This window comes from Episyrphus balteatus, chromosome 1, assembly GCF_945859705.1.
Source record: "Episyrphus balteatus chromosome 1, idEpiBalt1.1, whole genome shotgun sequence".
NCBI lineage: Eukaryota > Metazoa > Arthropoda > Insecta > Diptera > Syrphidae > Episyrphus > Episyrphus balteatus.
In genome coordinates this window covers 115,782,507-115,804,057 of record NC_079134.1, presented here as the reverse complement: position 1 = coordinate 115,804,057, position 21,551 = coordinate 115,782,507, and the positions used below count along the sequence as shown (strand labels likewise).

Sequence of the window (21,551 nt, the reverse complement as noted above, 5' to 3'; positions counted from 1 at the left end):
AAAAAAAATGTCGATAGTAGATAGTTTTCTCGAGAAAAAAAACATGGCGACGACCGACGACGCTGCATAGCTTTCTCAAAAGAAATAAAAAAAAAAAACATGTCGACGATACCTACTTAGTTTTCTCAAAAAAAAAAAAAACATATCGACGCTACATAATTTTCTCAAACAAAATCAATGCGAGAATAGAATGATTTAATTTTATTTTTTCAATATAAATTCCCTAATTGAATTCATAGATTTTTTTTGTGAATTTGGTTGGTATCTCTTTTTGATATTTTTGCGGCCCTGAAAAGGGCCATTTATTGAAGAAATTCAGTAAATAAATTACTTCGAGCTTGTGTATTTGGTAACTGCCTTAGTTCCTTCACTAACAGCGTGCTTGGCAAGTTCACCAGGCAACAACAATCGCACGGCAGTTTGGATCTCCCGACTTGTGATTGTTGAGCGTTTATTGTAGTGAGCTAAACGCGAAGCTTCAGCGGCAATCCTTTCGAAGATATCATTTACAAAACTGTTCATGATGCTCATGGCTTTCGATGAAATACCAGTGTCGGGATGTACTTGCTTGAGTACTTTGTAAATGTAGATTGCGTAGCTTTCCTTCCTCTTGCGCTTCTTCTTCTTATCGGTCTTGGTGATATTTTTTTGTGCCTTTCCGGCCTTCTTTGCTGCTTTACCACTAGTCTTGGGCGGCATTTTTAATTTCACTTCACTTCACTGTTGTAGTAACTGAACACTATGACGATTGAACGAGAACTGTGAGCTCACCGTACATTTCCCCCAGTTAATGTTCCCTGTTTGTACGAGCAGTTGTCAATTTTACACACCGCTTTTTCGATGTGTGAGCAGCTGCAAAATGAGTATAAATAAAAGTGAGCATTTGTGATTCGGTCAGAATACAGTGTGCAGTGCTGAAGTGAACAAGTCTTTTTCTCTTAAATTGTTTAATCTAAATAAAAAGTTTTAAAATGTCTGGTCGTGGTAAAGGTGGAAAAGTGAAGGGAAAGGCAAAGTCCCGCTCAAACCGTGCTGGGCTTCAATTCCCTGTTGGTCGTATCCATCGTTTGCTCCGCAAGGGTAACTATGCTGAGCGCGTCGGAGCTGGTGCCCCAGTTTATTTGGCAGCTGTTATGGAATATTTGGCGGCTGAAGTTTTGGAATTGGCGGGAAATGCTGCTCGTGACAACAAGAAAACAAGAATCATCCCCCGTCATTTGCAATTGGCCATCCGTAATGACGAAGAATTGAACAAATTGCTTTCTGGTGTAACAATTGCTCAAGGTGGTGTTCTTCCCAATATCCAAGCTGTTTTGTTGCCAAAGAAAACCGAAAAGAGTGCCTAAATTTGGTATTGTGCTGCAAGAACAAGAAACACAAAAAAACCGTCCTTTTCAGGACGACAAACCATTTCTACGAGAGATAAATCAGTTTTTTTCATTACGAACCTTTATTAATTTAAAATGTTGTTGTTGTTGTTGTTGTTTGTTTGTTTTTAATAGAAAAAAATGCTCAAACACATACAAAATAGCTTAGTTTGAATAAAAATTAAAAAAAAATGCTCATTTGTATGTATTTAAGATACTTACAAAAATATGCCTAGGTAAACGATTCATAAAAAGGTACTAAAATGGATTTGGATTTGTTTGACTTGCAATAATCGATTTGTTCGTTTGAAAAGCAATAATATTTTAATTATTTTTCTTTTCTAAGAATTTATCAATTACTTTATGATTTGAAATTATTTCAGGCGCGTTAAAGCTAGGTAAAAAAAATAATTTTATTTACCACAGGTAGCCATTTTCTTTTTCTTCATTTTATTTTCTGTCTTCATATATTTTTTTTCAGATTTCTACATACATATACATATTTGTATATGTAGATTCAAATATTTGAAACAATTTTTTTTTATTTTCTTGTTCGTTTCAATCAATTTTTTTTTTATTTCAGACGATCAATACGTATGAATTTTAAAATAGTAAAATTTAAGTGTATATCAATTTAAGATTTTATTGTGGTCCTGAAAAGGACCGATTGTTTGTTTTTAAACGAGAGGAAATTAACCTCCGAAACCATAAAGAGTACGCCCTTGTCTCTTCAAAGCGTAAACTACATCCATGGCGGTGACGGTCTTACGCTTGGCGTGTTCAGTGTAAGTAACAGCATCACGGATAACATTTTCCAGGAACACTTTTAGAACACCACGAGTTTCTTCGTAAATCAGACCAGAAATACGTTTTACACCACCACGACGAGCCAATCGACGAATTGCTGGTTTGGTAATACCTTGGATATTATCACGCAACACTTTACGATGACGTTTAGCGCCACCTTTGCCCAAACCTTTTCCTCCTTTACCACGACCAGTCATTTTTCTTTAAGATAATTTGATATTCACCGCACAAAAGTCACTGTTGAACTGTGTTTTGCGCTACAACTGCCACATTATTTATGCTATTTTTTCTTGCCTCTCCAATTGGAAATTCTTTTGAGAATGAAAAAAACAACTGAACGGAGACAAATTTAGGCTCGTATTGATAAAGAAGATTTTTAAAATTTTTCAGAGTTATTTAGTGATTGTGTCTAGTTCAAGTGTGAATAAAAAAAAAAATTGTGAAAAATGGCTCGTACAAAGCAAACTGCTCGTAAATCGACTGGTGGAAAGGCTCCCAGGAAGCAACTGGCTACTAAAGCAGCTCGTAAAAGTGCTCCAGCCACCGGAGGTGTAAAGAAACCACATCGTTATCGTCCCGGAACTGTGGCTCTTCGTGAAATCCGTCGTTATCAGAAGAGTACTGAATTGTTGATCCGCAAATTGCCTTTCCAACGTTTAGTTCGTGAAATCGCACAAGATTTCAAAACTGATTTGCGTTTCCAGAGCTCAGCTGTTATGGCGCTTCAAGAAGCAAGTGAAGCCTACTTAGTTGGTCTTTTTGAAGATACCAACTTGTGCGCTATTCATGCCAAGCGTGTAACCATTATGCCAAAGGACATCCAATTGGCCAGACGCATCCGTGGTGAACGTGCTTAAGATTTTAACACGCTATATTAAAAAACGGTCCTTTTCAGGACCACAAATAATTTCAAAGAGATACAAACCAATTTCATTCAATAATTGCATATTGAAAATTAGTTGGAATAAATATAGCTAGGTTTATTGTTTTATTTTTTCTTCAATCTGCGCCTCTAGCAGGGGATAAATACTTTTTAGGCGAAATATTTAGCAGATATGCTTTTTTTTTTACATTTTTCTTAGAATTTAAGAAATATGTATGTAGGTAGCTTGTAGGAACATTATTTAAGTTTATTTATTCCATTGGATACACGTTCCTATCTGTTGAATTTCATAATTCTTGCAAAAGAAGCTGCATAGTAGGTTTGCTTTTTTTTTCTTGAAGAAAACCTTAGATGGAATGTTTAAATAAACAAATTATATGCGTTGGAATTGATGCATATATGCCTGAAACATGAAATTTAATTATTTTTTTGCTTAATTATATTATTTTTACGCTATAAAATTTGTTTGTTAGGTCCATTGATTACATCGACAAAATGTTATGATTCTTGCAGAGTTTTTTTTTCATGCATACAGCTGTACCTGGAATGGAATGTTTGACTAAACAAAAATTATGTATTTTATACGTTGTATATGTACATAAAACACAAAATGTCATTATTTGACACATAAATATTTAATATTTTTGATGTTTTTTAATATGTTTTTATTATAATTTTTATTATTCTTGGAGCGAGTGTATGCAGGGTGAATTTTGTATGTTTCATACACTACCTATACGGTGCGATCGAATGGTTGCATTTACAAGTACAAAAATAACAAAAAATATTGTTATTTTGATGTAAAATTGATATTTATGTGATTATTTATTTATTAAGTAATTTTTAATGATATATTTTGTTTGTTTTGTCATTGTATAAATGAAAAACTAATTTTGTAACAAAATGCCACCGCCTAGAGAAAGTGAAAGACGCGTTTCATTACTCAAATAGTTTTAATTGATTTTAAAAGAAATGTTATTGTTTTTTGCTCAAATTTTGCAACAATTTAGTTAGTTGAACTATTAACAATATAAAAAAGTTAATTTTGATAAGAAAATATATTTTGTTGTTAAATTATAAGCGTTCTTAAACGTAAGTATTGAAAAAAAAACATCAATCATTGACTTCAAATGTAGTTTGTGCCATAACTGGAAGTTATTTTTTGGAAAAAATATTTAAATAATAAACTATTATATTGTATGAATATAGTTTATTAGTTTTTTTGTAAAATTCTAGCTAAAAATATGAAAAATCTTAACTTTTTCAGACTAACCTAAGGATGCAACAGTGTAAAAGCGTTCAAATAAATGAAAATTTTGTATACCTTCGTTCTCGTTGATTCTCATCAATTCAAGTCTATGAGTTGATATTTCGCTTGAAGATTACCAAAAAAAAAGTGAATTCTTAAAAGTGTTTTATTATATTGAAAGTTATATTTTAATAAAAAAATCAAAATGTCCGATACTGTCGCTGCATCTCCTGCCGTTGTTGCAGAAAAAAAACCCAAGAAGGCTGCTGCCAGTGGTTCAAAGAAACCAAAATCAACTCCAACTCATCCTCCTACTCAGCAAATGGTTGATGCCGCCATCAAGACATTGAAGGAACGTGGTGGCTCTTCGTTGTTGGCTATCAAAAAATACATCGCAGCTACTTACAAGGTGGACGTTCAAAAACTTGCTCCATTTATCAAAAAATACTTGAAAAGTGCTGTGATTAGTGGTAAATTAGTGCAAACAAAAGGAAAGGGTGCTGCTGGTTCTTTCAAATTGTCTGCATTAGCAAGCAAGGAACCAAAAGCAAAGTCCGCCGAGAAGAAAAAATCTGCTGCTAAACCAAAAGCCGCTGCAGCTGGTGACAAAAAATTGAAGAACCCTGCTGGTGAGAAGAAAGTGAAGAAAGCTGCTGCCACTACAAAAAAGACTGCCGATAAAAAGAAGGTAGAAAAGCCAAAGGTAAAAAGTGCTAAGAAAACTACAGCAGTCAAAGCTAAACCAACTAAAGCAAAGGCCGCTGCTCCCAAGCCAAAAGTACCAAAAGCAAAATCAGCGACAGCATCTGCAGCTAAACCCAAAAAGGCGGTTGCTGCCAAGAAGGCTAAGAAGTAATTTCAATATAAATTTGAAATTAATATACAAAACCACAGTCCTTTTCAGGACTACAAATTTTTTTTCAAAGAGATTTAAACTTCAATTGCTACAAATTGAAAAAAAAAAACAAAGAAAAGAAGTAGGTTTTTCCTTCAAATCCAAACAGAACAGTTTTAGTTTAGGTTTTTTTTTGTATGCAGTCTATGATTTTTATTCAAACTGCAAACAATTTTAGAATTTAAATGCGAAGAATGTGATGATTTTCAATTTTATTACAAATTTATTTCAGTTTAATTATGTCGATGCTACAATATTCTTAAAAAAAATGTCGATAGTAGATAGTTTTCTCGAGAAAAAAAACATGGCGACGACCGACGACGCTGCATAGCTTTCTCAAAAGAAATAAAAAAAAAAAACATGTCGACGATACCTACTTAGTTTTCTCAAAAAAAAAAAAAACATATCGACGCTACATAATTTTCTCAAACAAAATCAATGCGAGAATAGAATGATTTAATTTTATTTTTTCAATATAAATTCCCTAATTGAATTCATAGATTTTTTTTGTGAATTTGGTTGGTATCTCTTTTTGATATTTTTGCGGCCCTGAAAAGGGCCATTTATTGAAGAAATTCAGTAAATAAATTACTTCGAGCTTGTGTATTTGGTAACTGCCTTAGTTCCTTCACTAACAGCGTGCTTGGCAAGTTCACCAGGCAACAACAATCGCACGGCAGTTTGGATCTCCCGACTTGTGATTGTTGAGCGTTTATTGTAGTGAGCTAAACGCGAAGCTTCAGCGGCAATCCTTTCGAAGATATCATTTACAAAACTGTTCATGATGCTCATGGCTTTCGATGAAATACCAGTGTCGGGATGTACTTGCTTGAGTACTTTGTAAATGTAGATTGCGTAGCTTTCCTTCCTCTTGCGCTTCTTCTTCTTATCGGTCTTGGTGATATTTTTTTGTGCCTTTCCGGCCTTCTTTGCTGCTTTACCACTAGTCTTGGGCGGCATTTTTAATTTCACTTCACTTCACTGTTGTAGTAACTGAACACTATGACGATTGAACGAGAACTGTGAGCTCACCGTACATTTCCCCCAGTTAATGTTCCCTGTTTGTACGAGCAGTTGTCAATTTTACACACCGCTTTTTCGATGTGTGAGCAGCTGCAAAATGAGTATAAATAAAAGTGAGCATTTGTGATTCGGTCAGAATACAGTGTGCAGTGCTGAAGTGAACAAGTCTTTTTCTCTTAAATTGTTTAATCTAAATAAAAAGTTTTAAAATGTCTGGTCGTGGTAAAGGTGGAAAAGTGAAGGGAAAGGCAAAGTCCCGCTCAAACCGTGCTGGGCTTCAATTCCCTGTTGGTCGTATCCATCGTTTGCTCCGCAAGGGTAACTATGCTGAGCGCGTCGGAGCTGGTGCCCCAGTTTATTTGGCAGCTGTTATGGAATATTTGGCGGCTGAAGTTTTGGAATTGGCGGGAAATGCTGCTCGTGACAACAAGAAAACAAGAATCATCCCCCGTCATTTGCAATTGGCCATCCGTAATGACGAAGAATTGAACAAATTGCTTTCTGGTGTAACAATTGCTCAAGGTGGTGTTCTTCCCAATATCCAAGCTGTTTTGTTGCCAAAGAAAACCGAAAAGAGTGCCTAAATTTGGTATTGTGCTGCAAGAACAAGAAACACAAAAAAACCGTCCTTTTCAGGACGACAAACCATTTCTACGAGAGATAAATCAGTTTTTTTCATTACGAACCTTTATTAATTTAAAATGTTGTTGTTGTTGTTGTTGTTTGTTTGTTTTTAATAGAAAAAAATGCTCAAACACATACAAAATAGCTTAGTTTGAATAAAAATTAAAAAAAAATGCTCATTTGTATGTATTTAAGATACTTACAAAAATATGCCTAGGTAAACGATTCATAAAAAGGTACTAAAATGGATTTGGATTTGTTTGACTTGCAATAATCGATTTGTTCGTTTGAAAAGCAATAATATTTTAATTATTTTTCTTTTCTAAGAATTTATCAATTACTTTATGATTTGAAATTATTTCAGGCGCGTTAAAGCTAGGTAAAAAAAATAATTTTATTTACCACAGGTAGCCATTTTCTTTTTCTTCATTTTATTTTCTGTCTTCATATATTTTTTTTCAGATTTCTACATACATATACATATTTGTATATGTAGATTCAAATATTTGAAACAATTTTTTTTTATTTTCTTGTTCGTTTCAATCAATTTTTTTTTTATTTCAGACGATCAATACGTATGAATTTTAAAATAGTAAAATTTAAGTGTATATCAATTTAAGATTTTATTGTGGTCCTGAAAAGGACCGATTGTTTGTTTTTAAACGAGAGGAAATTAACCTCCGAAACCATAAAGAGTACGCCCTTGTCTCTTCAAAGCGTAAACTACATCCATGGCGGTGACGGTCTTACGCTTGGCGTGTTCAGTGTAAGTAACAGCATCACGGATAACATTTTCCAGGAACACTTTTAGAACACCACGAGTTTCTTCGTAAATCAGACCAGAAATACGTTTTACACCACCACGACGAGCCAATCGACGAATTGCTGGTTTGGTAATACCTTGGATATTATCACGCAACACTTTACGATGACGTTTAGCGCCACCTTTGCCCAAACCTTTTCCTCCTTTACCACGACCAGTCATTTTTCTTTAAGATAATTTGATATTCACCGCACAAAAGTCACTGTTGAACTGTGTTTTGCGCTACAACTGCCACATTATTTATGCTATTTTTTCTTGCCTCTCCAATTGGAAATTCTTTTGAGAATGAAAAAAACAACTGAACGGAGACAAATTTAGGCTCGTATTGATAAAGAAGATTTTTAAAATTTTTCAGAGTTATTTAGTGATTGTGTCTAGTTCAAGTGTGAATAAAAAAAAAAATTGTGAAAAATGGCTCGTACAAAGCAAACTGCTCGTAAATCGACTGGTGGAAAGGCTCCCAGGAAGCAACTGGCTACTAAAGCAGCTCGTAAAAGTGCTCCAGCCACCGGAGGTGTAAAGAAACCACATCGTTATCGTCCCGGAACTGTGGCTCTTCGTGAAATCCGTCGTTATCAGAAGAGTACTGAATTGTTGATCCGCAAATTGCCTTTCCAACGTTTAGTTCGTGAAATCGCACAAGATTTCAAAACTGATTTGCGTTTCCAGAGCTCAGCTGTTATGGCGCTTCAAGAAGCAAGTGAAGCCTACTTAGTTGGTCTTTTTGAAGATACCAACTTGTGCGCTATTCATGCCAAGCGTGTAACCATTATGCCAAAGGACATCCAATTGGCCAGACGCATCCGTGGTGAACGTGCTTAAGATTTTAACACGCTATATTAAAAAACGGTCCTTTTCAGGACCACAAATAATTTCAAAGAGATACAAACCAATTTCATTCAATAATTGCATATTGAAAATTAGTTGGAATAAATATAGCTAGGTTTATTGTTTTATTTTTTCTTCAATCTGCGCCTCTAGCAGGGGATAAATACTTTTTAGGCGAAATATTTAGCAGATATGCTTTTTTTTTTACATTTTTCTTAGAATTTAAGAAATATGTATGTAGGTAGCTTGTAGGAACATTATTTAAGTTTATTTATTCCATTGGATACACGTTCCTATCTGTTGAATTTCATAATTCTTGCAAAAGAAGCTGCATAGTAGGTTTGCTTTTTTTTTCTTGAAGAAAACCTTAGATGGAATGTTTAAATAAACAAATTATATGCGTTGGAATTGATGCATATATGCCTGAAACATGAAATTTAATTATTTTTTTGCTTAATTATATTATTTTTACGCTATAAAATTTGTTTGTTAGGTCCATTGATTACATCGACAAAATGTTATGATTCTTGCAGAGTTTTTTTTTCATGCATACAGCTGTACCTGGAATGGAATGTTTGACTAAACAAAAATTATGTATTTTATACGTTGTATATGTACATAAAACACAAAATGTCATTATTTGACACATAAATATTTAATATTTTTGATGTTTTTTAATATGTTTTTATTATAATTTTTATTATTCTTGGAGCGAGTGTATGCAGGGTGAATTTTGTATGTTTCATACACTACCTATACGGTGCGATCGAATGGTTGCATTTACAAGTACAAAAATAACAAAAAATATTGTTATTTTGATGTAAAATTGATATTTATGTGATTATTTATTTATTAAGTAATTTTTAATGATATATTTTGTTTGTTTTGTCATTGTATAAATGAAAAACTAATTTTGTAACAAAATGCCACCGCCTAGAGAAAGTGAAAGACGCGTTTCATTACTCAAATAGTTTTAATTGATTTTAAAAGAAATGTTATTGTTTTTTGCTCAAATTTTGCAACAATTTAGTTAGTTGAACTATTAACAATATAAAAAAGTTAATTTTGATAAGAAAATATATTTTGTTGTTAAATTATAAGCGTTCTTAAACGTAAGTATTGAAAAAAAAACATCAATCATTGACTTCAAATGTAGTTTGTGCCATAACTGGAAGTTATTTTTTGGAAAAAATATTTAAATAATAAACTATTATATTGTATGAATATAGTTTATTAGTTTTTTTGTAAAATTCTAGCTAAAAATATGAAAAATCTTAACTTTTTCAGACTAACCTAAGGATGCAACAGTGTAAAAGCGTTCAAATAAATGAAAATTTTGTATACCTTCGTTCTCGTTGATTCTCATCAATTCAAGTCTATGAGTTGATATTTCGCTTGAAGATTACCAAAAAAAAAGTGAATTCTTAAAAGTGTTTTATTATATTGAAAGTTATATTTTAATAAAAAAATCAAAATGTCCGATACTGTCGCTGCATCTCCTGCCGTTGTTGCAGAAAAAAAACCCAAGAAGGCTGCTGCCAGTGGTTCAAAGAAACCAAAATCAACTCCAACTCATCCTCCTACTCAGCAAATGGTTGATGCCGCCATCAAGACATTGAAGGAACGTGGTGGCTCTTCGTTGTTGGCTATCAAAAAATACATCGCAGCTACTTACAAGGTGGACGTTCAAAAACTTGCTCCATTTATCAAAAAATACTTGAAAAGTGCTGTGATTAGTGGTAAATTAGTGCAAACAAAAGGAAAGGGTGCTGCTGGTTCTTTCAAATTGTCTGCATTAGCAAGCAAGGAACCAAAAGCAAAGTCCGCCGAGAAGAAAAAATCTGCTGCTAAACCAAAAGCCGCTGCAGCTGGTGACAAAAAATTGAAGAACCCTGCTGGTGAGAAGAAAGTGAAGAAAGCTGCTGCCACTACAAAAAAGACTGCCGATAAAAAGAAGGTAGAAAAGCCAAAGGTAAAAAGTGCTAAGAAAACTACAGCAGTCAAAGCTAAACCAACTAAAGCAAAGGCCGCTGCTCCCAAGCCAAAAGTACCAAAAGCAAAATCAGCGACAGCATCTGCAGCTAAACCCAAAAAGGCGGTTGCTGCCAAGAAGGCTAAGAAGTAATTTCAATATAAATTTGAAATTAATATACAAAACCACAGTCCTTTTCAGGACTACAAATTTTTTTTCAAAGAGATTTAAACTTCAATTGCTACAAATTGAAAAAAAAAAACAAAGAAAAGAAGTAGGTTTTTCCTTCAAATCCAAACAGAACAGTTTTAGTTTAGGTTTTTTTTTGTATGCAGTCTATGATTTTTATTCAAACTGCAAACAATTTTAGAATTTAAATGCGAAGAATGTGATGATTTTCAATTTTATTACAAATTTATTTCAGTTTAATTATGTCGATGCTACAATATTCTTAAAAAAAATGTCGATAGTAGATAGTTTTCTCGAGAAAAAAAACATGGCGACGACCGACGACGCTGCATAGCTTTCTCAAAAGAAATAAAAAAAAAAAACATGTCGACGATACCTACTTAGTTTTCTCAAAAAAAAAAAAAACATATCGACGCTACATAATTTTCTCAAACAAAATCAATGCGAGAATAGAATGATTTAATTTTATTTTTTCAATATAAATTCCCTAATTGAATTCATAGATTTTTTTTGTGAATTTGGTTGGTATCTCTTTTTGATATTTTTGCGGCCCTGAAAAGGGCCATTTATTGAAGAAATTCAGTAAATAAATTACTTCGAGCTTGTGTATTTGGTAACTGCCTTAGTTCCTTCACTAACAGCGTGCTTGGCAAGTTCACCAGGCAACAACAATCGCACGGCAGTTTGGATCTCCCGACTTGTGATTGTTGAGCGTTTATTGTAGTGAGCTAAACGCGAAGCTTCAGCGGCAATCCTTTCGAAGATATCATTTACAAAACTGTTCATGATGCTCATGGCTTTCGATGAAATACCAGTGTCGGGATGTACTTGCTTGAGTACTTTGTAAATGTAGATTGCGTAGCTTTCCTTCCTCTTGCGCTTCTTCTTCTTATCGGTCTTGGTGATATTTTTTTGTGCCTTTCCGGCCTTCTTTGCTGCTTTACCACTAGTCTTGGGCGGCATTTTTAATTTCACTTCACTTCACTGTTGTAGTAACTGAACACTATGACGATTGAACGAGAACTGTGAGCTCACCGTACATTTCCCCCAGTTAATGTTCCCTGTTTGTACGAGCAGTTGTCAATTTTACACACCGCTTTTTCGATGTGTGAGCAGCTGCAAAATGAGTATAAATAAAAGTGAGCATTTGTGATTCGGTCAGAATACAGTGTGCAGTGCTGAAGTGAACAAGTCTTTTTCTCTTAAATTGTTTAATCTAAATAAAAAGTTTTAAAATGTCTGGTCGTGGTAAAGGTGGAAAAGTGAAGGGAAAGGCAAAGTCCCGCTCAAACCGTGCTGGGCTTCAATTCCCTGTTGGTCGTATCCATCGTTTGCTCCGCAAGGGTAACTATGCTGAGCGCGTCGGAGCTGGTGCCCCAGTTTATTTGGCAGCTGTTATGGAATATTTGGCGGCTGAAGTTTTGGAATTGGCGGGAAATGCTGCTCGTGACAACAAGAAAACAAGAATCATCCCCCGTCATTTGCAATTGGCCATCCGTAATGACGAAGAATTGAACAAATTGCTTTCTGGTGTAACAATTGCTCAAGGTGGTGTTCTTCCCAATATCCAAGCTGTTTTGTTGCCAAAGAAAACCGAAAAGAGTGCCTAAATTTGGTATTGTGCTGCAAGAACAAGAAACACAAAAAAACCGTCCTTTTCAGGACGACAAACCATTTCTACGAGAGATAAATCAGTTTTTTTCATTACGAACCTTTATTAATTTAAAATGTTGTTGTTGTTGTTGTTGTTTGTTTGTTTTTAATAGAAAAAAATGCTCAAACACATACAAAATAGCTTAGTTTGAATAAAAATTAAAAAAAAATGCTCATTTGTATGTATTTAAGATACTTACAAAAATATGCCTAGGTAAACGATTCATAAAAAGGTACTAAAATGGATTTGGATTTGTTTGACTTGCAATAATCGATTTGTTCGTTTGAAAAGCAATAATATTTTAATTATTTTTCTTTTCTAAGAATTTATCAATTACTTTATGATTTGAAATTATTTCAGGCGCGTTAAAGCTAGGTAAAAAAAATAATTTTATTTACCACAGGTAGCCATTTTCTTTTTCTTCATTTTATTTTCTGTCTTCATATATTTTTTTTCAGATTTCTACATACATATACATATTTGTATATGTAGATTCAAATATTTGAAACAATTTTTTTTTATTTTCTTGTTCGTTTCAATCAATTTTTTTTTTATTTCAGACGATCAATACGTATGAATTTTAAAATAGTAAAATTTAAGTGTATATCAATTTAAGATTTTATTGTGGTCCTGAAAAGGACCGATTGTTTGTTTTTAAACGAGAGGAAATTAACCTCCGAAACCATAAAGAGTACGCCCTTGTCTCTTCAAAGCGTAAACTACATCCATGGCGGTGACGGTCTTACGCTTGGCGTGTTCAGTGTAAGTAACAGCATCACGGATAACATTTTCCAGGAACACTTTTAGAACACCACGAGTTTCTTCGTAAATCAGACCAGAAATACGTTTTACACCACCACGACGAGCCAATCGACGAATTGCTGGTTTGGTAATACCTTGGATATTATCACGCAACACTTTACGATGACGTTTAGCGCCACCTTTGCCCAAACCTTTTCCTCCTTTACCACGACCAGTCATTTTTCTTTAAGATAATTTGATATTCACCGCACAAAAGTCACTGTTGAACTGTGTTTTGCGCTACAACTGCCACATTATTTATGCTATTTTTTCTTGCCTCTCCAATTGGAAATTCTTTTGAGAATGAAAAAAACAACTGAACGGAGACAAATTTAGGCTCGTATTGATAAAGAAGATTTTTAAAATTTTTCAGAGTTATTTAGTGATTGTGTCTAGTTCAAGTGTGAATAAAAAAAAAAATTGTGAAAAATGGCTCGTACAAAGCAAACTGCTCGTAAATCGACTGGTGGAAAGGCTCCCAGGAAGCAACTGGCTACTAAAGCAGCTCGTAAAAGTGCTCCAGCCACCGGAGGTGTAAAGAAACCACATCGTTATCGTCCCGGAACTGTGGCTCTTCGTGAAATCCGTCGTTATCAGAAGAGTACTGAATTGTTGATCCGCAAATTGCCTTTCCAACGTTTAGTTCGTGAAATCGCACAAGATTTCAAAACTGATTTGCGTTTCCAGAGCTCAGCTGTTATGGCGCTTCAAGAAGCAAGTGAAGCCTACTTAGTTGGTCTTTTTGAAGATACCAACTTGTGCGCTATTCATGCCAAGCGTGTAACCATTATGCCAAAGGACATCCAATTGGCCAGACGCATCCGTGGTGAACGTGCTTAAGATTTTAACACGCTATATTAAAAAACGGTCCTTTTCAGGACCACAAATAATTTCAAAGAGATACAAACCAATTTCATTCAATAATTGCATATTGAAAATTAGTTGGAATAAATATAGCTAGGTTTATTGTTTTATTTTTTCTTCAATCTGCGCCTCTAGCAGGGGATAAATACTTTTTAGGCGAAATATTTAGCAGATATGCTTTTTTTTTTACATTTTTCTTAGAATTTAAGAAATATGTATGTAGGTAGCTTGTAGGAACATTATTTAAGTTTATTTATTCCATTGGATACACGTTCCTATCTGTTGAATTTCATAATTCTTGCAAAAGAAGCTGCATAGTAGGTTTGCTTTTTTTTTCTTGAAGAAAACCTTAGATGGAATGTTTAAATAAACAAATTATATGCGTTGGAATTGATGCATATATGCCTGAAACATGAAATTTAATTATTTTTTTGCTTAATTATATTATTTTTACGCTATAAAATTTGTTTGTTAGGTCCATTGATTACATCGACAAAATGTTATGATTCTTGCAGAGTTTTTTTTTCATGCATACAGCTGTACCTGGAATGGAATGTTTGACTAAACAAAAATTATGTATTTTATACGTTGTATATGTACATAAAACACAAAATGTCATTATTTGACACATAAATATTTAATATTTTTGATGTTTTTTAATATGTTTTTATTATAATTTTTATTATTCTTGGAGCGAGTGTATGCAGGGTGAATTTTGTATGTTTCATACACTACCTATACGGTGCGATCGAATGGTTGCATTTACAAGTACAAAAATAACAAAAAATATTGTTATTTTGATGTAAAATTGATATTTATGTGATTATTTATTTATTAAGTAATTTTTAATGATATATTTTGTTTGTTTTGTCATTGTATAAATGAAAAACTAATTTTGTAACAAAATGCCACCGCCTAGAGAAAGTGAAAGACGCGTTTCATTACTCAAATAGTTTTAATTGATTTTAAAAGAAATGTTATTGTTTTTTGCTCAAATTTTGCAACAATTTAGTTAGTTGAACTATTAACAATATAAAAAAGTTAATTTTGATAAGAAAATATATTTTGTTGTTAAATTATAAGCGTTCTTAAACGTAAGTATTGAAAAAAAAACATCAATCATTGACTTCAAATGTAGTTTGTGCCATAACTGGAAGTTATTTTTTGGAAAAAATATTTAAATAATAAACTATTATATTGTATGAATATAGTTTATTAGTTTTTTTGTAAAATTCTAGCTAAAAATATGAAAAATCTTAACTTTTTCAGACTAACCTAAGGATGCAACAGTGTAAAAGCGTTCAAATAAATGAAAATTTTGTATACCTTCGTTCTCGTTGATTCTCATCAATTCAAGTCTATGAGTTGATATTTCGCTTGAAGATTACCAAAAAAAAAGTGAATTCTTAAAAGTGTTTTATTATATTGAAAGTTATATTTTAATAAAAAAATCAAAATGTCCGATACTGTCGCTGCATCTCCTGCCGTTGTTGCAGAAAAAAAACCCAAGAAGGCTGCTGCCAGTGGTTCAAAGAAACCAAAATCAACTCCAACTCATCCTCCTACTCAGCAAATGGTTGATGCCGCCATCAAGACATTGAAGGAACGTGGTGGCTCTTCGTTGTTGGCTATCAAAAAATACATCGCAGCTACTTACAAGGTGGACGTTCAAAAACTTGCTCCATTTATCAAAAAATACTTGAAAAGTGCTGTGATTAGTGGTAAATTAGTGCAAACAAAAGGAAAGGGTGCTGCTGGTTCTTTCAAATTGTCTGCATTAGCAAGCAAGGAACCAAAAGCAAAGTCCGCCGAGAAGAAAAAATCTGCTGCTAAACCAAAAGCCGCTGCAGCTGGTGACAAAAAATTGAAGAACCCTGCTGGTGAGAAGAAAGTGAAGAAAGCTGCTGCCACTACAAAAAAGACTGCCGATAAAAAGAAGGTAGAAAAGCCAAAGGTAAAAAGTGCTAAGAAAACTACAGCAGTCAAAGCTAAACCAACTAAAGCAAAGGCCGCTGCTCCCAAGCCAAAAGTACCAAAAGCAAAATCAGCGACAGCATCTGCAGCTAAACCCAAAAAGGCGGTTGCTGCCAAGAAGGCTAAGAAGTAATTTCAATATAAATTTGAAATTAATATACAAAACCACAGTCCTTTTCAGGACTACAAATTTTTTTTCAAAGAGATTTAAACTTCAATTGCTACAAATTGAAAAAAAAAAACAAAGAAAAGAAGTAGGTTTTTCCTTCAAATCCAAACAGAACAGTTTTAGTTTAGGTTTTTTTTTGTATGCAGTCTATGATTTTTATTCAAACTGCAAACAATTTTAGAATTTAAATGCGAAGAATGTGATGATTTTCAATTTTATTACAAATTTATTTCAGTTTAATTATGTCGATGCTACAATATTCTTAAAAAAAATGTCGATAGTAGATAGTTTTCTCGAGAAAAAAAACATGGCGACGACCGACGACGCTGCATAGCTTTCTCAAAAGAAATAAAAAAAAAAAACATGTCGACGATACCTACTTAGTTTTCTCAAAAAAAAAAAAAACATATCGACGCTACATAATTTTCTCAAACAAAATCAATGCGAGAATAGAATGATTTAATTTTATTTTTTCAATATAAATTCCCTAATTGAATTCATAGATTTTTTTTGTGAATTTGGTTGGTATCTCTTTTTGATATTTTTGCGGCCCTGAAAAGGGCCATTTATTGAAGAAATTCAGTAAATAAATTACTTCGAGCTTGTGTATTTGGTAACTGCCTTAGTTCCTTCACTAACAGCGTGCTTGGCAAGTTCACCAGGCAACAACAATCGCACGGCAGTTTGGATCTCCCGACTTGTGATTGTTGAGCGTTTATTGTAGTGAGCTAAACGCGAAGCTTCAGCGGCAATCCTTTCGAAGATATCATTTACAAAACTGTTCATGATGCTCATGGCTTTCGATGAAATACCAGTGTCGGGATGTACTTGCTTGAGTACTTTGTAAATGTAGATTGCGTAGCTTTCCTTCCTCTTGCGCTTCTTCTTCTTATCGGTCTTGGTGATATTTTTTTGTGCCTTTCCGGCCTTCTTTGCTGCTTTACCACTAGTCTTGGGCGGCATTTTTAATTTCACTTCACTTCACTGTTGTAGTAACTGAACACTATGACGATTGAACGAGAACTGTGAGCTCACCGTACATTTCCCCCAGTTAATGTTCCCTGTTTGTACGAGCAGTTGTCAATTTTACACACCGCTTTTTCGATGTGTGAGCAGCTGCAAAATGAGTATAAATAAAAGTGAGCATTTGTGATTCGGTCAGAATACAGTGTGCAGTGCTGAAGTGAACAAGTCTTTTTCTCTTAAATTGTTTAATCTAAATAAAAAGTTTTAAAATGTCTGGTCGTGGTAAAGGTGGAAAAGTGAAGGGAAAGGCAAAGTCCCGCTCAAACCGTGCTGGGCTTCAATTCCCTGTTGGTCGTATCCATCGTTTGCTCCGCAAGGGTAACTATGCTGAGCGCGTCGGAGCTGGTGCCCCAGTTTATTTGGCAGCTGTTATGGAATATTTGGCGGCTGAAGTTTTGGAATTGGCGGGAAATGCTGCTCGTGACAACAAGAAAACAAGAATCATCCCCCGTCATTTGCAATTGGCCATCCGTAATGACGAAGAATTGAACAAATTGCTTTCTGGTGTAACAATTGCTCAAGGTGGTGTTCTTCCCAATATCCAAGCTGTTTTGTTGCCAAAGAAAACCGAAAAGAGTGCCTAAATTTGGTATTGTGCTGCAAGAACAAGAAACACAAAAAAACCGTCCTTTTCAGGACGACAAACCATTTCTACGAGAGATAAATCAGTTTTTTTCATTACGAACCTTTATTAATTTAAAATGTTGTTGTTGTTGTTTGTTTGTTTTTAATAGAAAAAAATGCTCAAACACATACAAAATAGCTTAGTTTGAATAAAAATTAAAAAAAAATGCTCATTTGTATGTATTTAAGATACTTACAAAAATATGCCTAGGTAAACGATTCATAAAAAGGTACTAAAATGGATTTGGATTTGTTTGACTTGCAATAATCGATTTGTTCGTTTGAAAAGCAATAATATTTTAATTATTTTTCTTTTCTAAGAATTTATCAATTACTTTATGATTTGAAATTATTTCAGGCGCGTCAAAGCTAGGTAAAAAAAATAATTTTATTTACCACAGGTAGCCATTTTCTTTTTCTTCATTTTATTTTCTGTCTTCATATATTTTTTTTCAGATTTCTACATACATATACATATTTGTATATGTAGATTCAAATATTTGAAACAATTTTTTTTTATTTTCTTGTTCGTTTCAATCAATTTTTTTTTTATTTCAGACGATCAATACGTATGAATTTTAAAATAGTAAAATTTAAGTGTATATCAATTTAAGATTTTATTGTGGTCCTGAAAAGGACCGATTGTTTGTTTTTAAACGAGAGGAAATTAACCTCCGAAACCATAAAGAGTACGCCCTTGTCTCTTCAAAGCGTAAACTACATCCATGGCGGTGACGGTCTTACGCTTGGCGTGTTCAGTGTAAGTAACAGCATCACGGATAACATTTTCCAGGAACACTTTTAGAACACCACGAGTTTCTTCGTAAATCAGACCAGAAATACGTTTTACACCACCACGACGAGCCAATCGACGAATTGCTGGTTTGGTAATACCTTGGATATTATCACGCAACACTTTACGATGACGTTTAGCGCCACCTTTGCCCAAACCTTTTCCTCCTTTACCACGACCAGTCATTTTTCTTTAAGATAATTTGATATTCACCGCACAAAAGTCACTGTTGAACTGTGTTTTGCGCTACAACTGCCACATTATTTATGCTATTTTTTCTTGCCTCTCCAATTGGAAATTCTTTTGAGAATGAAAAAAACAACTGAACGGAGACAAATTTAGGCTCGTATTGATAAAGAAGATTTTTAAAATTTTTCAGAGTTATTTAGTGATTGTGTCTAGTTCAAGTGTGAATAAAAAAAAAAATTGTGAAAAATGGCTCGTACAAAGCAAACTGCTCGTAAATCGACTGGTGGAAAGGCTCCCAGGAAGCAACTGGCTACTAAAGCAGCTCGTAAAAGTGCTCCAGCCACCGGAGGTGTAAAGAAACCACATCGTTATCGTCCCGGAACTGTGGCTCTTCGTGAAATCCGTCGTTATCAGAAGAGTACTGAATTGTTGATCCGCAAATTGCCTTTCCAACGTTTAGTTCGTGAAATCGCACAAGATTTCAAAACTGATTTGCGTTTCCAGAGCTCAGCTGTTATGGCGCTTCAAGAAGCAAGTGAAGCCTACTTAGTTGGTCTTTTTGAAGATACCAACTTGTGCGCTATTCATGCCAAGCGTGTAACCATTATGCCAAAGGACATCCAATTGGCCAGACGCATCCGTGGTGAACGTGCTTAAGATTTTAACACGCTATATTAAAAAACGGTCCTTTTCAGGACCACAAATAATTTCAAAGAGATACAAACCAATTTCATTCAATAATTGCATATTGAAAATTAGTTGGAATAAATATAGCTAGGTTTATTGTTTTATTTTTTCTTCAATCTGCGCCTCTAGCAGGGGATAAATACTTTTTAGGCGAAATATTTAGCAGATATGCTTTTTTTTTTACATTTTTCTTAGAATTTAAGAAATATGTATGTAGGTAGCTTGTAGGAACATTATTTAAGTTTATTTATTCCATTGGATACACGTTCCTATCTGTTGAATTTCATAATTCTTGCAAAAGAAGCTGCATAGTAGGTTTGCTTTTTTTTTCTTGAAGAAAACCTTAGATGGAATGTTTAAATAAACAAATTATATGCGTTGGAATTGATGCATATATGCCTGAAACATGAAATTTAATTATTTTTTTGCTTAATTATATTATTTTTACGCTATAAAATTTGTTTGTTAGGTCCATTGATTACATCGACAAAATGTTATGATTCTTGCAGAGTTTTTTTTTCATGCATACAGCTGTACCTGGAATGGAATGTTTGACTAAACAAAAATTATGTATTTTATACGTTGTATATGTACATAAAACACAAAATGTCATTATTTGACACATAAATATTTAATATTTTTGATGTTTTTTAATATGTTTTTATTATAATTTTTATTATTCTTGGAGCGAGTGTATGCAGGGTGAATTTTGTATGTTTCATACACTACCTATACGGTGCGATCGAATGGTTGCATTTACAAGTACAAAAATAACAAAAAATATTGTTATTTTGATGTAAAATTGATATTTATGTGATTATTTATTTATTAAGTAATTTTTAATGATATATTTTGTTTGTTTTGTCATTGTATAAATGAAAAACTAATTTTGTAACAAAATGCCACCGCCTAGAGAAAGTGAAAGACGCGTTTCATTACTCAAATAGTTTTAATTGATTTTAAAAGAAATGTTATTGTTTTTTGCTCAAATTTTGCAACAATTTAGTTAGTTGAACTATTAACAATATAAAAAAGTTAATTTTGATAAGAAAATATATTTTGTTGTTAAATTATAAGCGTTCTTAAACGTAAGTATTGAAAAAAAAACATCAATCATTGACTTCAAATGTAGTTTGTGCCATAACTGGAAGTTATTTTTTGGAAAAAATATTTAAATAATAAACTATTATATTGTATGAATATAGTTTATTAGTTTTTTTGTAAAATTCTAGCTAAAAATATGAAAAATCTTAACTTTTTCAGACTAACCTAAGGATGCAACAGTGTAAAAGCGTTCAAATAAATGAAAATTTTGTATACCTTCGTTCTCGTTGATTCTCATCAATTCAAGTCTATGAGTTGATATTTCGCTTGAAGATTACCAAAAAAAAAGTGAATTCTTAAAAGTGTTTTATTATATTGAAAGTTATATTTTAATAAAAAAATCAAAATGTCCGATACTGTCGCTGCATCTCCTGCCGTTGTTGCAGAAAAAAAACCCAAGAAGGCTGCTGCCAGTGGTTCAAAGAAACCAAAATCAACTCCAACTCATCCTCCTACTCAGCAAATGGTTGATGCCGCCATCAAGACATTGAAGGAACGTGGTGGCTCTTCGTTGTTGGCTATCAAAAAATACATCGCAGCTACTTACAAGGTGGACGTTCAAAAACTTGCTCCATTTATCAAAAAATACTTGAAAAGTGCTGTGATTAGTGGTAAATTAGTGCAAACAAAAGGAAAGGGTGCTGCTGGTTCTTTCAAATTGTCTGCATTAGCAAGCAAGGAACCAAAAGCAAAGTCCGCCGAGAAGAAAAAATCTGCTGCTAAACCAAAAGCCGCTGCAGCTGGTGACAAAAAATTGAAGAACCCTGCTGGTGAGAAGAAAGTGAAGAAAGCTGCTGCCACTACAAAAAAGACTGCCGATAAAAAGAAGGTAGAAAAGCCAAAGGTAAAAAGTGCTAAGAAAACTACAGCAGTCAAAGCTAAACCAACTAAAGCAAAGGCCGCTGCTCCCAAGCCAAAAGTACCAAAAGCAAAATCAGCGACAGCATCTGCAGCTAAACCCAAAAAGGCGGTTGCTGCCAAGAAGGCTAAGAAGTAATTTCAATAT

At 33.6% G+C, this 21,551-nt stretch overlaps 12 protein-coding genes and 2 pseudogenes across 12 annotated transcripts; 6 read left to right on the top strand and 8 right to left on the bottom strand.

Annotated features, from left to right (window-relative positions):
* Positions 1 to 327: 327 nt before the first annotated feature.
* LOC129905410 (histone H2B) lies at positions 328 to 699 on the bottom strand. Its single transcript, XM_055980884.1, has one exon. It carries the CDS (start codon positions 697 to 699, stop codon positions 328 to 330), a length of 372 nt encoding a protein of 123 aa, XP_055836859.1.
* Positions 700 to 971: 272 nt separating this feature from the next.
* On the top strand, positions 972 to 1,346 carry LOC129905406 (histone H2A). The gene has a single exon (XM_055980881.1). It carries the CDS (start codon positions 972 to 974, stop codon positions 1,344 to 1,346), a length of 375 nt encoding a protein of 124 aa, XP_055836856.1.
* A 751-nt stretch (positions 1,347 to 2,097) lies between these two features.
* LOC129905415 (histone H4-like) lies at positions 2,098 to 2,371 on the bottom strand (annotated as a pseudogene).
* Positions 2,372 to 4,529: 2,158 nt separating this feature from the next.
* LOC129910038 (histone H1-like) lies at positions 4,530 to 5,162 on the top strand. Its single transcript, XM_055987284.1, has one exon. The coding sequence runs from the start codon at positions 4,629 to 4,631 to the stop codon at positions 5,160 to 5,162; it is 534 nt and encodes a 177-aa protein (XP_055843259.1). The 5' UTR covers positions 4,530 to 4,628.
* A 627-nt stretch (positions 5,163 to 5,789) lies between these two features.
* Positions 5,790 to 6,161, bottom strand: LOC129905409 (histone H2B). Its single transcript, XM_055980883.1, has one exon. The coding sequence runs from the start codon at positions 6,159 to 6,161 to the stop codon at positions 5,790 to 5,792; it is 372 nt and encodes a 123-aa protein (XP_055836858.1).
* A 269-nt stretch (positions 6,162 to 6,430) lies between these two features.
* On the top strand, positions 6,431 to 6,808 carry LOC129905417 (histone H2A). The gene has a single exon (XM_055980890.1). The coding sequence runs from the start codon at positions 6,434 to 6,436 to the stop codon at positions 6,806 to 6,808; it is 375 nt and encodes a 124-aa protein (XP_055836865.1). The 5' UTR covers positions 6,431 to 6,433.
* Positions 6,809 to 7,521: 713 nt separating this feature from the next.
* LOC129905412 (histone H4) lies at positions 7,522 to 7,833 on the bottom strand. The gene has a single exon (XM_055980887.1). The coding sequence runs from the start codon at positions 7,831 to 7,833 to the stop codon at positions 7,522 to 7,524; it is 312 nt and encodes a 103-aa protein (XP_055836862.1).
* Positions 7,834 to 11,251: 3,418 nt separating this feature from the next.
* Positions 11,252 to 11,623, bottom strand: LOC129905407 (histone H2B). The gene has a single exon (XM_055980882.1). It carries the CDS (start codon positions 11,621 to 11,623, stop codon positions 11,252 to 11,254), a length of 372 nt encoding a protein of 123 aa, XP_055836857.1.
* Positions 11,624 to 11,892: 269 nt separating this feature from the next.
* Positions 11,893 to 12,270, top strand: LOC129905416 (histone H2A). The gene has a single exon (XM_055980889.1). The coding sequence runs from the start codon at positions 11,896 to 11,898 to the stop codon at positions 12,268 to 12,270; it is 375 nt and encodes a 124-aa protein (XP_055836864.1). The 5' UTR covers positions 11,893 to 11,895.
* Positions 12,271 to 13,021: 751 nt separating this feature from the next.
* LOC129905414 (histone H4-like) lies at positions 13,022 to 13,295 on the bottom strand (annotated as a pseudogene).
* Positions 13,296 to 15,453: 2,158 nt separating this feature from the next.
* Positions 15,454 to 16,086, top strand: LOC129910029 (histone H1-like). The gene has a single exon (XM_055987272.1). It carries the CDS (start codon positions 15,553 to 15,555, stop codon positions 16,084 to 16,086), a length of 534 nt encoding a protein of 177 aa, XP_055843247.1. The 5' UTR covers positions 15,454 to 15,552.
* A 627-nt stretch (positions 16,087 to 16,713) lies between these two features.
* Positions 16,714 to 17,085, bottom strand: LOC129905411 (histone H2B). The gene has a single exon (XM_055980885.1). The coding sequence runs from the start codon at positions 17,083 to 17,085 to the stop codon at positions 16,714 to 16,716; it is 372 nt and encodes a 123-aa protein (XP_055836860.1).
* Positions 17,086 to 17,354: 269 nt separating this feature from the next.
* LOC129905418 (histone H2A) lies at positions 17,355 to 17,732 on the top strand. The gene has a single exon (XM_055980891.1). It carries the CDS (start codon positions 17,358 to 17,360, stop codon positions 17,730 to 17,732), a length of 375 nt encoding a protein of 124 aa, XP_055836866.1. The 5' UTR covers positions 17,355 to 17,357.
* A 707-nt stretch (positions 17,733 to 18,439) lies between these two features.
* LOC129905413 (histone H4) lies at positions 18,440 to 18,751 on the bottom strand. The gene has a single exon (XM_055980888.1). The coding sequence runs from the start codon at positions 18,749 to 18,751 to the stop codon at positions 18,440 to 18,442; it is 312 nt and encodes a 103-aa protein (XP_055836863.1).
* Positions 18,752 to 21,551: the final 2,800 nt, after the last annotated feature.